This window comes from Taudactylus pleione, unplaced genomic scaffold (genome assembly GCF_031769625.1).
Source record: "Taudactylus pleione unplaced genomic scaffold, aTauple2 ptg000258l, whole genome shotgun sequence".
In the NCBI taxonomy this organism is placed as follows: domain Eukaryota; kingdom Metazoa; phylum Chordata; class Amphibia; order Anura; family Myobatrachidae; genus Taudactylus; species Taudactylus pleione.
Window position 1 is genome coordinate 357705 of NW_028284660.1, and position 16372 is coordinate 374076.

The window sequence follows — 16372 nt, forward strand, 5'->3', positions numbered from 1 at the left end:
GAGGGGGACCCTAGTGCATCCTGGGAGGCTGAAAGCTTAACTCTATGGTGCCCGATGCCTGACGTCATCACCTATACCCCAAGGTATCCTGTGGATACCCTATGGACCCTGAAGTAGAAAGTAGCAATATAAAATTATAGATCTGTGAATGTGAGGAAATACTATGTCACTGGTTTTTTTTCCCACATAATGAATAGGCCTAAATCTGAGTAGGACATATCTATTATTTATTTTTTAAATTCCGGGCATACGGGAGCTCCAAACAATTTTCGGGAGCCTCCCGGCCATGCCGTGAGAGTAAGCAAGTATGAATCTGTCTTCTGCGGCCATACAGGGTTGCGCGCTCTTTGCATGCCACTCTGAATCAGGCACAGCATATGAAAACTCTTAAAGCTATATCTAAAGGACTTCAAGGTTGGTCTTGAAGAGAAGTTGACAATAGGTAGCCCTGTAGCTGTTAATCCACAATAATTGGAAAGCCACAGTGTCTACCTGTAGCTGATAAATAATATTATTCATATTATTACTGACTGCATCTGATTATCTAGCTTCGAGAACCATACTCAACGCTTGGAGCAGATGATTGTGGAACAATGGAGGCAGCCATGGACCGCGGTCTCTGACAAAATGGCTCCCCTGCCTCCTGTAACGGGGTCAGGAACGTCGGGAGTTGCTTGGGGGCTCTAGTGGTCGGGACCCTGCAGTGGCAGTTCAGTGGCTGGAGCGGGGATCATGTCTCGCGCCACAGTCAAGATGGCGACGGGGAAAACGCCAGAGAGACGCTAAGTCCGCTGGACGGAAGTCGCGCCTTTGTCGCTGAAGATGGCGGCTGGCATGTACCTGGAGCATTATTTGGACAGTAAGTGATGGGTAGTGAGGGGACAGTTCCTGTGTACAGTGTTAGGACAGGAATGTGTTCTGTACCAGGTTATCTGTGTAAATATTAGTGTTGGCGCCCTGAGAGATATGCTGCGTACCTCATATGAGGGGACAGAGAGCAGATGTGTGCTGTATACACTAAGATATATCCTAGAGAGGTTGTACATAGTGGGGGAATATCCTAGGGGCTGGAATGGAGAAAGGGGAGGGGATATCCTAGGAGCTGGCATGGAGAAAGAGGGGATATCCTAGGAGCTGGCATGGAGAAAGGGGGGATATCCTGGGGGCTGGCATGGAGAAAGGGGGGGATATCCTGGGGGCTGGCATGGAGAAAGGGGGGATATCCTTGGGGCTGACACGGAGAAAGGGGGGGCACATATCCTGGGGGCTGACACGGAGAAAGGGGGGGGCATATCCTGGGGGCTGACACGGAGAAAGGGGGGGGCATATCCTGGGGGCTGACACGGAGAAAGGGGGGGGGGCATATCCTGGGGGCTGACACGGAGAAAGGGGGGGGATATCCTGGGGGCTGACACGGAGAAAGGGGGGGGGATATCCTGGTGACTGACACGGAGAAAGGGGGGGGGATATCCTGGGGACTGACACTGAGAAGGGGGGGGATATCCTGGGGACTGACATGGAGAAGGGGGGGTATACTGGGGCTGACATGGAGAAAGTGGGGGGTATATACTGGTGGCTGGCATGGAGAGATGGGGGGGGGGGAGAATCCTGAGGGTTGGCATGGAGAGACAGGGGGAAACATCCCATGGGCTGACATGAATAGAAGGGGGGATATCCTAGGGGCTGACATGGAGAGACGAGGGGATATCCCGGGGACTGACATGGATGGAGGGAGAAAATCCTGTGGGGGAGGGGGGCTTGTATGGGGGTGGGTTCATTGGGTGACTTGGACATATATAATGACAGATAATCCTTTACAGGTATAGAAAATTTGCCATTTGAGCTTCAAAGGAACTTCCAGTTGATGAGAGACCTGGACCAGAGAACAGAAGGTGAGTGTGGAAGACTGTTCACTGTCTATGTTTCTGCATATGGAGAATCTGCTTTCACTGCCCTACAACCTGTATGTATTACCCCCAATTCCCTACATGTAGTATGACAGATGATAGCCTGCTATCCCTGACCTGCTTATGGTGTGTCCTGGTTGAACTAGTGATGGCCATTGACCATCGATGTTTAATAATCATTGATGGTTTATGGCCAACGTCGAATGCTTTTACCATTGACGGGGAAGAACCAGATGGTTTACCTCCATCGATGGTAAAGCATAAATGAATATATATAATTTTTTTGCAAGGTGCCAGGACATGGAGAATAGCTCCGCTCCCAACATCTGCTAAGCCCCGCCCCCTGGTCTGATTGGCCCACGGGTCCGTCAAAGGCCAGGGATGACCATCAGTTGTTGAAACCATCGATGGTCATCTATTGCATAGATGGCCACTTGCAAAAAATGCCATCGATGGTAACCACACCGATGGCCATCTCTACACTGACCTGCACATGGTGTGTCCTGGTGATTGCCTGCTCTCACTGACCTGCACATGGTGTGTCCCGGAGATTGCCCGCTCTCACTGACCTGCACATGGTGTGTCCCGGTGATTGCCCGCTCTCACTGACCTGCACATGGTGTGTCTTGGTGGTTGCCTACACTTGGTATACCTGCACATGGTGTGTCCTGGTGATTGCTCGCTCTCACTGACATGCACATGGTGTGTCCTGGTGGTTGCCTACACTTGGTATACCTGCACATGGTGTGTCCTGGTGGTTGCCTACACTTGGTATACCTGCACATGGTGTGTCCTGGTGGCTGCCTGCTCTCGCTGACCTGCACATGGTGTGCCCTGGTGGCTGCCTGCTCTCGCTGACATGCACATGGTGTGTCCTGATGGTGGCCTGCTCTCACTAACTTGCACATGGTGTGCCCTGGTGGCTGCCTGCTCTCGCTGACCTGCACATGGTGTGCCCTGGTGGCTGCCTGCTCTCGCTGACCTGCACATGGTGTGCCCTGGTGGTTGCCCACTCTCGCTGACCTGCACATGGTGTGCCCTGGTGGCTGCCTGCTCTCGCTGACCTGCACATGGTGTGTCCTGGTGGTTGCCTATACTCGCTATACCTGCACATGGTGTGTCCTGGTGATTGCCTGCACATGTTGTGCTCTGGTGGTTGCCTACTCTCACTAATTTGCACATGGTGTTTCCTGGTGGTTAACCATTAATACAAGAAGCAAGAGGTTTCGTCTATAAAAGGGCGCACAATGATTATATTTGTTCAAATAAAAACGTAACGTTTATTAGATATGCGTTAAAACGTCTCTTTATGGGACAATGGCCAGCGAAATAGAGGTTAAAAAATTAAAGAGTAGTGAAAAAAAGTGTCCTAATTGATTCATCAATGGATATTTTTAAGATATTTATGCTGAGGTCTAATTCGTAGAGGTGATGAGAGGATAAGGATTACGTTATACTCAATTATAGTTAATAATATAGAGTTTAGTCAATCTGATTTGAACCACTTATGGTGCGTACACACGTAGCGATTTAAATGAGCGATTTGAACGATATCGTTATCGTTCAAATCGCTCATTTAAATGGTCCCTATAAACTCACCAGCGATGTGCGGCCGCGTATTGAAGATAGCGATATCGGCCGTGCGTGCCGGTCAACTTGCTCGAAATGGAGCAGGTTACTATAGGGACCCGCGATCGTTGATTGCGGGTCGCTATAGTCGTCGGTAAGTAGGTGGTGTGCTGGATGAGCGATATTGATCATCCAGTACACCAGGGAGGGTGCAGTACGATCAGCCAGTGATATCGTATCGCTGACTGATCGTTACGTGTGTGTGCACCAGAAGTCTCAATCTCTGCAAATAAAGTTATTTATTAATTAAATCTTGACTCATCCGACCAATGTATTTATATGTTTTTATTTAATATTATCCACTTACTCTCTCTTAATCTGTAATCAGTTAGTTTTTATTATATTAGCTCAGCTAATGATTTAAAGGTAGGTATGTGATGTCTCTTAACCACAACAGTATCAATACTTCATTCTGTATCCATTGATACAATTCCACATTTATTTATATATATATATATATATATATATATATATATATAAATTTATATATAAATTTTAAATAGATAATTATATTCAGTACATTTTCATAAAAAGAGACATACGTAGGTCACATTTGCCAATATATTGTCAGTTGCTGTATAACAAATTGACTTTATTGAGTCAGAGTATATGTTCTTGTTGTTAATTGTATTGTCATTGACATTTACTGTACCCTAATAGGTTTGCTGATCTCCTTCTCTAAATATATGTTATTTATTAGCCTGGAATTCCTGGCTCTCAGATCCTCTGTTTGTATCATGACCTAAATTAATATGTAAGTCTAATATTACATACTGCTATCACAGTCTGTGGTCATTCACTTTATCAATTTGATACTATGAAATCTCTCACTACAGCCTATTTTAATCTACTGTCATTAGAGTGTTCAGTAGAGCTATATAAACCAATGTAGCCACTACCTGTTATTTTCAAGCTGTGTATCAAGAGTCCATTTACATCTCTCTAATACATAATGCCATCACAAAGTGCTGTCCATTACCATTCACCATTCTAATGAATATTGTGAGATCTCTCGCTGCAGCCTCTGATAGATAACTGTTGTGGCTGTTAGAATGTTCAGGACAGTGACGGTGAAACAATGTTGATACATTTAAACAATTGTCCTAGTTACAAGGACACTGAGATACTAATGAGCTCCTGTTACACAGTCTGAAACTGACAGCGAAGCAACATTGTTTCAATGTATCTGTCCTGAATGTTATTGGTTAACTATTACCTTTGTCAGCAGACAGCATCCCCAAATAGAATAACTCATTCATGATAATAATACGGGGGCTTCTTATGTAATTTTGAAGGTGTGTGCTGATGTATTTATTCCCTTGTCTTTTCGAGTGTCCTCGTGGTTGCCTACTTTCGCTATACCTGCACATGGTGTGCCCTGGTGATTGCCCACTGTCGCTATACCTGCACATGGTGTGCCCTGGTGATTGCCTACTGTCGCTATACCTGCACATGGTGTGCCCTGGTGATTGCCCACTCTCGCTGACCTGCACATGGTGTGCCCTGGTGGTTGCCTGCTCTCACTAATTTGCACATGGTGTACCCTTGTGGTTGTCCACTCTCGCTGACCTGCACATGGTGTGCCCTGGTGGTTGCCCACTCTTGCTGACCTGCACATGGTGTGGCCTGGTGGTTGCCCACACTCGCTGACCTGCACATGGTGCGCCCTGGTGGTTGCCCACACTCGCTGACCTGCACATGGTGCGCCCTGGTGGTTGCCCACACTCGCTGACCTGCACATGGTGTGCCCTGGTGGTTGCCCACACTCGCTGACCTGCACATGGTGTGCCCCGGTGGTTGCCCACCCTCGCTGACCTGCACATGGTGTGCCCTGGTGGTTGCCCACTCTCGCTGACCTGCACGTGGTGTGCCCTGGTGGTTGCCTACGCTCGCTGACCTGCACATGGTGTGCCCTGGTGGTTGCCCACTCTCGCTGACCTGCACATGGTGCACCCTGGTGGTTGCCCACTCTCGCTGACCTGCACATGGTGTGCCCTGGTGGTTGCCCACTCTCGCTGACCTGCACATGGTGTGCCCTGGTGGTTGCCTGCTCTCACTGAGCTTCATAGGGAATAGCACACTTCATGAAGTAGTAAATCTACCCTTTCTCCAATTATACTTTTCTTGCCTAGTGTCTCTATGAACCTTTTATTCTTTCCCCTAGATCTGAAGTGTCACATAGATCGCCTGTCCTGTCAGTATATGAGCAGCGCCCGCACTCTGAGCTCAGAGGAAAAGCTGCAGCTCCTCAGACAAGTACAGGAGGCGTACGGCAAGTGCAAAGAGTACGGGGACGACAAGGTGCAGCTGGCCATGCAGACTTACGAGATGGTGAGTGAGTAACATGCTGCTAGTCAGGAGCAATAGCTCACAGCCCACCCGGTATCCCACACGTCATTCTGTATTTCCTCCATCCTATCTGTGGGACACTGCTACCAGGGGGTTGTGATGAGCTGGACACTGAAGCTCCTGTGATATTATAACAAAATTGTTTATAAGTTAGGGAGTATTTAATTGAGAAAAAGGTAAAATAAAAGAACAAAGGTACTAGTGTGAAATTATAAGCACATAATATTAGGGTCAGTATAAAAGGATATGTAAACTGTTGTAAGAGTGTGATATCGGTGTTTAAAAAAAAATAAAAATAAATGGTGATTGCAAAAAAGTTTGTTTGATAGTAGTAAAAAAAGAACTGTTAATCAAAAGTTATGGTGATTGGGGAGAATACAACTATTATCTCCCAAATCCCTACAGTTCTTGGTGATCATTCAATGATCCATATAGACGGCATCGGTTCTAATCAGTTGGTATAAAGTTCCGATATGGCTGAATTATATTGAACTATACACTGTCAGCCTAGGAAAACACCTGAGCATGGGAAACCCCCAAATTGATGATTCTGTGTTTATCTCGCTGTTCGTATTATGCAATTTGTACTTTGGGGGTATTCTGTGGGGTGAATTTTTTTTTTTTTTTTCCTTATTTCCCTCCTAATAGTCTAAGTAGCAACCCAAGATGGCTGCCTCCATTGGTAGTTTCGTAAGTGGGTAAAAAATACATATGGGGGGTGGATTTAATTGTTAGCGCCAGTGGCTGTCAGTGCTGGGAGTTCGACAGAGCAATTCATTTGTTGCTGCATCGGCATTTCTGCATGCCCCCTCCTGAGGAGGCGAGCAGAAAGGTGCGAAAAGTACGTGGTTTGGGCACCCTAACGAGGATTCTGTGGGTATCTCGTTTGTATTTCGCACTTCATCTCCCCAAAGTGTATTTATATCTCCTTGTATAGCTTATACCACCCACTGTATCCTGTGTAGTGTGCCTTTCACCCTCTGATTAAACTGCCCCTAAACATTGGCAGAGAAACCGGTTAGGACTCCAGGATTCCAGCATCTGGTACCTTGATTTGTCCTTTAAAACACTGTGAGACCAAGCGCTATACCTACCACGCTGGGACTGCCGTGGCGGCATAATACATCGGCCTCTAGTAGGAGGGTAAGAGAGGATCTGATCACCCCTCCCCTCTTTCCGGCTGATGGCATTATACGAGACTGCATGAGGTTGAGAATGGTGCCGGGTCCATTATGCATGTGGTCCGCCACTCTCCCCCCCCGTACTGACAGCCTGTAATTTGGAGGTCGGGCATAGCATAGAGACTAATAATTACAGTGAAGTCCAGCTACCTCCCTCTACTTTCCGGGAAGTGCTACGGGACCTTTTAACAAGTTTGTTTACAATACAGCACTTTGCACCTTGTACTGGTGAGTTTGAACTTTTGGCAGTATGACAAATTTCTCGATCCCAACAGCGGAGTGAAATTAAGGATATAGGCGCTTTGCTCACCGTTCACTTTATGGACTTTATGTTTTTATATAGAAATTTTCATCAACTAAGAGTACCGGAGGTATACACAGATTTTACATATTTATTTATGTGTGTTTTGCTCTCTGTACTTAATTATTAATTTATATGTTAAATTGTATATTTTAATAAATGTATTCATTGCGCTCCCTGGGTGAAGAATATCTCTTTCCCTATCTTGTTGGTTCTCTGGTGTGCCCGAGATGGCTGGCTCACCTGGTACCTTTTGTGGGTAGAATGATCACTCTTCAGATACTGTGGGTCTTGTGTTTGTACTTTGTATTTCATGCTTTGGTTTTCACCCACTGTAACCATTGTACTGCGCCCAAGGTGGCTGCCCTCCATGTAATATGTTTTGCTTTGTTTGCAAATGTAAAGGACCTTGGAGACCTTCTGGTGAAAAGCGCTATATGAATAAACACTGTTACCATTTGGCAAAACCTATTTATGTGGCGTTATCCTATAATTATATAACCTATTGCTTATGTGGTCTATCTTGGTTGTCACTTTTGGACAATGCTTTCAGTAGTGCCCGCACTCCTCGTTAGTGCATTGCACTAACTGTACTGTTCCCTGATCTTAATCACAGGAAAAGGAGCAAAGCTCTTCTATTGCAGGAGCGTCCCCACCATCCGTGGCATTCTCTGCTTTAGATGGGAGGTAACTTTTGTGACACCGGATTGGCTGTGGCTCCTTTCCAGTCAGATTCTGTATTAATGGCACACCTCTGCTTGGGCAAGTGTGCATTTACACCAAGCTTGTAATGTCTGTTGCAATTTGGGGGCAGGGTGATCTAATTTGGATGATTAATTGGACAACTCCTTTTAACCCCTTCACTGTGGAGAAAGAGTGGGGCTCATCATTCGCGTAGACCTTAGCACTGCGGATGTAAAGTGTCCCTCACGTATATTCTTCCCATCGGCACTAATCACCGGTGGGAAGTCCTAAGAATCGGGGGGCCTATTTCTTTTCTTTTTTTCTTTGCCTGGTGATGCATCCCGCAGCGTTTCACCAACTGTTGGTGGGACGCAGGGGCTATCCTTCCATAGACCTAATGGCCTCCCGCCACAATCTTGAGCTTGCTTGTTACTGCTCCAGGACTCAGGTTCCGGAAGCCCAACTGGTGGAAGCACCATGGACGTTTCCGCTAATATACCTCCTTTCCACTGGTGTCAATGTTGCTTCATGTCCTCCGCAAGCTGAAGTTAGAGAGCGGGTCAGCCATCCTGGTGGCACAAAATTGGCCATGCAGAGGCTGGTAGACGAAAGTCTGTGGCTCCCCCTTGGTGTCTTCCTCTTAGGCCGGACCTTCTCACTCAAGATCCGTTCCTTTTCCGGATCTTCCTTGCCTGGTTTTGACGGCAAGGTTATCGAGACAGCCCTCCTTGAGGGTTCTTTCCGACTCTGTTGTGCGCACCTTGTTTTGCAAAAACATTTTTTTGCCAAGGCATATCACCGTCGTGTGTAGCGGACCTACTTTGCCTGGTGTTCCATCAGGAAGCTAGATCCAGCGGTTTATTGCCGCTCCAAACTACTGTCCTTTCTCCAGAAGGGGTCGGACTCGGCCCCCTCAGTCTATTTTCTGTAGAAGATTGCGCTTATTCCTGCAGTGCCGACCTTTTTCCTGGGGTGTGCTTCACATTCAACCTCCCTTTCTTCGCCTGGTTGCCCCATTGGTCCTGGTTCTGGCCCTACGGGCTCCTGTGGTGTCTCAAGTGGCAGACGGTGTTTCTCCTAGCTATCTCCTCTGCTCAGAAGGTCTCTGACTTGAGTGCCTACTCTCACAGGTCGCCCTTTCTTTGGGACATCCTGGTGTCCCCCGTGGATGAATGAGAAAATTATATTTTGGTTCTTACTTGATAAATCCTTATCTCTGATTTTCATGGGGGACACTGGAAGCCCGCCCTTATGCCTCTGGCTTTTGCTTGGGGTTGTTTCTTTGGTTTCTTGTAGAGGATAACTCTTCCTTCTGTATGTGTGTGTTTGTGTGCCTGGTTTGTCTCCTCTACTCCTAGAACTTTGTCCCACGGGCTTTATTAGTAATAACTGGCTGTTCAGATTTTAAATTATTAGGCCTTGTTTGGCTACTGTACACATGAAGCGTTTAAAAGAAAGTAAAATGCATTTTCTATTAAAGTGCAGATTGTTTTATTATTATTTTTTTTTCAAAACCAATACACAGAAGTTTGCTTATTAATAATTTGGAAAGGTGGATTATTGGAGAAAGAAGAACCACAAAGTATTTCTTTATGGTGCTATTAAGACAAAAAAAAAATCATGTTTGCTTTTGGCTCCCTTGCTTGGAATTTCAATAAACACTTTTTTTCACATGTTAGACTGAGTAAAAAGAATAATGGTAGTATCTGAAAATACAAAGTCTTCTAAATGACGACAAGGTATAATTTTTGTGGGTACGAGACGAGCTGTAACGTCAGAAAATGGCCTCAGCACAGGGGTGAGAGAACCCTCCGCAGCCACGGGTTAACAGATTCCTGTGACAGAAGTCTCTGATCCAGCTATGTTTTATAGGGGATGATGTACTAAGCTCTGGAGGGTGATAAACTACCAGCCATTCAGCTCCTAACTGTCATGTTACAGGCTGTGAAAAATGACACGAGCTGGTTGGTTGGTAGTTTATCACTCTCCAAGTTATCACTTCCCAGAGCTTAGTACATCTCTCCCCCCCCCCCCATACTCTTTATCGTCCTTTATTTATGAAGTGACAACATATTACACAGTGCTGCACATAAAGGAAATCATGAGAAAACAACAAGGTAAAGATGGCCCTACCCAGTGTACAGTCTAAGAATATGGGACATTGGGGTATAGATTATTCTGGAAGAATCTGGGCACTGGAAAGTTACGTGTGACAGCACAGGCTCCTCCCAATTCTCCTAATCCTCCCCATATTATTCTACTATCACTTTTCTAATGGAAGTTTTGAAGGTTCGTGTGAGGACTTTTAACTGGCTACGGTCAGTGAAGGAGTTGAAGGACAGGAGCGGTCGACTCAAAGTGACAGGATAGGAAGATAAGACAATCTGCAGAATTGAAGATTTGTGTAAGAGGGGGAGAGAGGAAGACCAGAAGAGTGGAGGTGACAATAGTCCAAGTGAGAGATGACAAGGGCACGAATAAGGGTTTTAGGGGTTTATGTATCAAGCAGTGAAAAGCGAAGTTGCCCATAGCAACCAATCAGCTCCTATATTTTGTGTTATAGACTGTACTTGATAAATGCTACTTCAAAGCTGATTGGTTGCGATGGGCAACTTCTCCACTAGTTGATTTCTCCACGCTTTTCACTACTCAATACATAAACCCCATAGTGGCCTCACAGTGGAGGAACGGTGGAATTCTGGATAGGTTCCTTTTTGTCCTCCCATGTTTGATGTTCTCCTCTTTCCCCAGGTAGACAAACACATTCGGAGGTTGGACACAGACCTTGCCCGGTTTGAAGCTGATCTGAAGGAGAAGCACATTGAATCCAGCGACTATGACAGCTGCTCTAGCAAAGGCAAAAAGAGTGAGCAGCTTGACCCCACGCCTGGCCATTCTCTTGTCCTAAAAATTCTGCTTAGCCTTTCCTGGGTTCTGCATGTACTTTGACCATCCCGCCGCTGTAAAGTCACAACCATGCTGCTGTGTATCCTCTTCCCAGGCTAATAATGCCCTGCTCTGGAACTACATATGTTTTTTACTACATATGTCCTCCCAGGATCTCCTCTCTACCTCCGCCATGACTGCTTTGCTTGCTGTCCCCACAATTTTCTTTTAGCCCTGTATACTGTATCTAAGCGCTGTTTTAGCCTTGGTCAAGATCTACAGATTGAGCTTCCACCATGGGGCATATTGAATTCTTCCACCCTTAGCCCACAAGCTTTCCCAATAAACCATCACTTCTTTTTTCTTACCCCCAGATCTGGCCCCTACACCCTTTTCTTCCTGTCCCAACATTGGGATAACACTCTGATTATCCTTCCTGCAGAAGGCAGAGGTCAGAAGGAGAAGAAAGCCCCAAAGATCAGGTCAAAGGTGAAGAACTCAGACGACGAGACAGCAAAGAGTGGACAGAAGAAGATCAAACTCGTTCAGACGTAAGTGGTCTATTTTCTGGGGAATAATAGAGGCGTTTGGTGACTGTGGGAAGAATCAGTCCAGGGAAAAGTGCGTCAGTCAGAGGCAGTATGCTTCAGTACATTGCATCAGTGCGGTCCTCTTTCTTTCTTCTCAGGGTGGAATATGGGGCTCCTGCTAGTAATTTTGGGAAGGTGCACCCTTCTGATGTGCTGGATATGCCTGTGGACCCCAATGAACCTACATACTGCCTGTGCCATCAAGTGTCCTATGGAGAGATGATCGGCTGTGATAACCCAGATGTGAGTGTATTTGTACCTGGAGTGATTCTTGCTGAGCAGGTGTCCATGGGGCAAGTAGGCTAATCGATCCCGTAACTCCACTAGCTATAAATATTATAGGATATAGAACCCATAGTTTCTTCTCCATATAATTAGTTGGTTGCCATTAGTGCTTTGGCCATCTTGTATCTCCACAATCAGCTTATTGGGCTTTAGATGAAACCTCCTCCATCTACTCTCTCTCTTCCACAGTAGCGTTTGTCAAATGTATTATGACCTATTGTGCGTATGGTAGTTGTGCTCACACTTACACCCACTTCATTCCCTCAGTGTTCAATCGAATGGTTTCATTTTGCCTGCGTTGGACTTGCAACGAAACCTCGTGGAAAATGGTTAGTGTTTCCTCCAGTGATTGTGACATTTCCCATTTTCATGTCTTGTACTCAAAACCACTGATGTTTATTCTCCACGAATTACCTTACTCCTCCTCATTGCCTTTTTTCTGTCTTATTTGCTGATCATTGGCTTAACCATCCTGTCTTCGTGCTAGCCCTTGGTTCCACCACCCTGCCTTCCTTGCTGCTCCTTAGAAGAAGTGTTCACTCTAAGTCCGGCACCGGACCTAGAGTGAGAGAGCACAAAGGGGGCGTGGCCAAGGAAAAGGGGGAGTGTCTTCACACTGCTTTCCGTGTGAATGGATGATGTGTATCCATTCACCGGTGGTGACCTCTACACCGCAGGCTGTTTCAGCAGGGTGCTTTTGGCCTTTAGAAATAGGGCAGTGTGCGATGCCCCGCTAAAACAGCCTAGCGGGAACGCTATATCTGCCCTGTATTCCTCCTCTTTTAATTGCTGCATAGCGATGTCCTTCTAGCTCCTCTTTGGGGCCACTGTCCACTATGTGCTGCAGCTCCACAGAGCCACCACATCCATCTGCCTTGTTGTCTTTGTCTGTCTTGCATGCCAGTTTTGTTGTATCTCTTCATATTACTGATGTTGTACTTTCTCTTCTCTATTGTTCTCTATCATCATCTAACTTCCTTTCTGTATTCCTCTCACTGTCACTTTGTCCCCATCAATCTTTCTTTCTCCTGCAGGTACTGTCCACGCTGCTCTCAAGAGAGAAAGAAGAAATAAGAAATCCATCAAAGGCTCCCTATGGGTGGGAAGCCAGAGAGAATGTTGGAGTGGGTGGTACCTGCTTCTCTATGTGTATCCTAGGAGGACAGTTACCTTTCGTGTTAATGACAGTATTACACATTTCTTCCCAGGTGCTGTCATATGGCTGTGTATGGGAAGGGAACGCCCAATGTGTTGGGGATGGTTATTGGAGCACGGCCTATGTTGTCTTCTGCCTTGTCATTCTGCAAACTTCATGTGCCAATCGCTCTATCTCTTCCCAGCTGTAACTTTGCGTTGTCTGCAACTCCCCATTCTACGTAGAAATGTCTTTGCAGTAACTTTATCTTCTAACCGTTCCCAGCTGTCTACGACATCTCACCACCTTTTTAGATCAGGAGTAGGCAACGTACCACACTCTAGCAGCTGTGGAACTACACTTGCCCCGAAATGCCCTGCCAAAGTTTGGCTGTTCGGGCATGCTATAACTGGCAGAGCGAGATGGGATGTGCAGTTCCACAGCAGCTGGGGTTCTGGACGTTGCCTTCCCCTGTTCTAGATGCTTTTTACTCTTTACCAAGTGAATTTTCCAAAAATATTTTTCTATATCCTAATAATATAATGTAGGCTGCTCCTTCAACTCGCTGCACCTAACAGTCCCACCTTTTGTGAATTTTTCCATGTTTCTACCAGTCTAGAAAAGTTTCTTTAAAAAAAAAAAAATTGTAACAAGATTATAAAGTACAAGCAACTGCAGCATACATAACACTAACCAATACTACAAATGCCAACGGTGTTCCCTCCTGATTCCAACTGGATCCTAATTTAGATTAACCTGGATCTCTTCATTGTGGCTCCCACCTGCTTGCCAGGATCCTGGGGTAATGGGGTACCTGAACGTGGGTTAAGTAAATCACCTAGTTAAGCTACTGAGCCATGCTCTTCACTTCTCTACCCCCTTGGTAGCGACTGAGCTCAAACAGTCCGTGGGGTCTTCATTGTCCACAAGGATACAGTCCTGAACCAGTCTGAAAGGAGAAGTGACTCCTAATCAGCACTGTCCTGAAGAGAGACCCCCCTTCTACCCTGCATCTCCATGAGCTTCCCAACAACTTTATACCAATCAAAAGCTCACTTGCAGGAACCCTGTGGATTGTGGCTCCAGCATGTCTGCTCAGCAGGAGGCAACTCCTGCTTCCTTTATATAGATGCAAAGACTGGAGGCACATTACATGACCAGTGCACTACAAAAGTAGCAGTGTGGTTATACATTACATAAATGTAGGCATAACATTTTTCATTCATTTTTATTTTTTTTACTTCTTTTCCCTTTTATATTTTAACCTGACCATTTTTCCTTCCCTTTCAAGTTTACCTGGTCGGGTCTCTTACATTCCCTCTCTCCCCCGACCTGGATCCCAGCCATTCCCACTACTGAATTTTGGTGCTGAGTCACTTGTCTTCCTTTTATTTGTTCTTGGAATTTAAATACCAAATGTTTACACTACAGCAAGGTTGGGCTGTGCGTATTCTCCGAAACAGTTTTCATTGCAAAGTGTATGTGAGTGAATGTGTGTGTGTCTGTACACACGTAGGATTGCGCCTGTTACGATGAGCGCCGCGTGTGTCTGAAAGGCCTCCTGTTATTTATTTTGGGGTAGGAAACCTTTGGAACTGCTGCTCCTCATCCACTCATGATGCTCGGTCAACTGGACTGCCAAAGTCTTTTCCTACCTTTTACTGTATTCACCATGAAACACTAATTTGTATGTCCTTTAGGTCACTGTATAATGGAGTGAGCTCTCCCTTCCTTCCTCTTCCATAGCCCTCCGCATTCATTTCTTTCCATGGGCACAATCTGGTGGTGCCAACTCTACAATCCAATGTATGTTCTTTTCCTGACTTACTAGTAAAATGAAATAAATTCATAGTAAACGTGTGTGCTGTGTCCTAAGTCTTGCTGATGCAATCTGAGGTTTCTTTAATGCAGAGTCGCAGCACAATTGTAATGTGCTAATATTCCTGTGTGTCTTCTGTGCACATATAGTGGCATAATTCGCATTTACTTGTAAATTATGAGGTTGCAGACGTTCAATGCACAAAAGAGTGGGCCCTGCTCCTGAGCACCAGATGCCCTGTCCACTAACGACCATGGAGGTTTTAGTGAATCTATTAGAGATGTTTACTACATTACTTCCATATGCACTACATGGCCAAAATCATGTGGCCACCTCTCCTAATTAGGGTGTATTGCCATTCCGGCCATACTCATTGCTAACTAGCACATAAAGAATACAGCCACTGCAATCTCCATAGACAAGTGTTAGCAGTAGAATGGATCATACTAAAGAGCTCAGGGACTTTCAGTATGGCGCCGGTATAAGATGCCACCCTCCCAAGTCTGCATCCGATTCCTTCCCTGGGGATGTAGTCAGCGTGCCTCCACACAGAAGGCCGACTGACTATATCGTGGCAGAATACCAACCACCGTCATGCCGATGGTAAGTATCGGGGGGGGGGTTTAGATTTAGGGTTAGGCACTAGGGGGAGGGTTAGGCGACAAGGGGGGAGAAGGTTAGGAGAGTGTAGCAGCGGATCACACAAGCCGGCAGTGGTCGTCTTTTGCATAGACGCAGTGGCTGTGTGAGTAGCGCATATCTCAAAATCGGTGTAATATGCTTTGTGCAACTTTGCATTGCATGAAACCTTCTTTAAGATGCATCCACTATTACCTTACTCCTTCTAGAAACACATGGGGGCGCACAATTCCTTATCTGTGCCTGTGCTTTCAATTGCATGAACACTCCCTAACCAATGGAGGACATTTAAATAATATAACTCCGTTGCATTGATTATTAAATCAATATGAGTCTGACATTCTAACGACTCCTTCTATTTATAGTCAAAGTGCCCTACATTGCAGCACTATGTATAGTACCTGTGAACCTCACACGGTCATCTGAAATGCAATTTTTAGTGCATGTTAAAAAGTTACATTGCCTTTATATAAACACACAGGATGTTAGAGATGAATATATGGGTTGGGTACGGGATGCAGATGGACGGAATCCCGACTGTCAAAAACAGATTTTGGTAGGTGTTTTAACCCTTACCGTAGACCTCCACTTAACCCACCGTCCCATCCCACAGCCCAACCCTTCCTACAGGCTAACCCTCCCCCTAGTGCCTAACCCCAATACCGTCTGGAGTGTGACCGTCGGGATGCCACTGTCTGTATTGTGACTATTGGCGTCCTGACTACATCCCGGATATATTAATAGAACCTGCAGTGCTGTCCAAATGCACTAAAGGTGCCCATCCACCAGACGATTAAGTTGAGCGATTGAACGATAACGTTATCGTTTGAAAATCGTTTGAGGATTGTTTTAAAAATGTCTAAAACGACCAGCGATGCGCGCTCCCGCTGGTAGTTTAGACATCTGTCATCGTACATATATGTTGTACAACCTGACGATATCGTCAGCTTCACCATGTTTGCAGATA

The 16372-nt window shown here is 45.8% G+C and overlaps 1 protein-coding gene across 1 annotated transcript; it reads left to right on the forward strand.

Annotated features, from left to right (window-relative positions):
- Nucleotides 1-702: 702 nt before the first annotated feature.
- ING4 (inhibitor of growth family member 4) lies at nucleotides 703-14807 on the forward strand. The gene is made up of 8 exons (XM_088480929.1): nucleotides 703-859; nucleotides 1821-1892; nucleotides 5701-5867; nucleotides 10803-10917; nucleotides 11380-11488; nucleotides 11626-11770; nucleotides 12080-12141; nucleotides 12847-14807. Exons 1-8 carry the CDS (start codon nucleotides 823-825, stop codon nucleotides 12884-12886), a joined length of 747 nt encoding a protein of 248 aa, XP_088337055.1. The 5' UTR covers nucleotides 703-822; the 3' UTR covers nucleotides 12887-14807.
- Nucleotides 14808-16372: the final 1565 nt, after the last annotated feature.

What these genes read in the sequence shown, in the direction of transcription:
- ING4 (XM_088480929.1), top strand. Translation starts at nt 823, where the DNA reads ATGGCGGCTGGCATGTACCTGGAGCATTATTTGGACA. An exon ending in CCTGGAGCATTATTTGGACA is followed by an intron (nt 860 to 1,820) that starts GTAAGTGATGGG and finishes AATCCTTTACAG; the next exon opens with GTATAGAAAATTTGCCATTT. An exon ending in TCGGCTGTGATAACCCAGAT is followed by an intron (nt 11,771 to 12,079) that starts GTGAGTGTATTT and finishes TCATTCCCTCAG; the next exon opens with TGTTCAATCGAATGGTTTCA.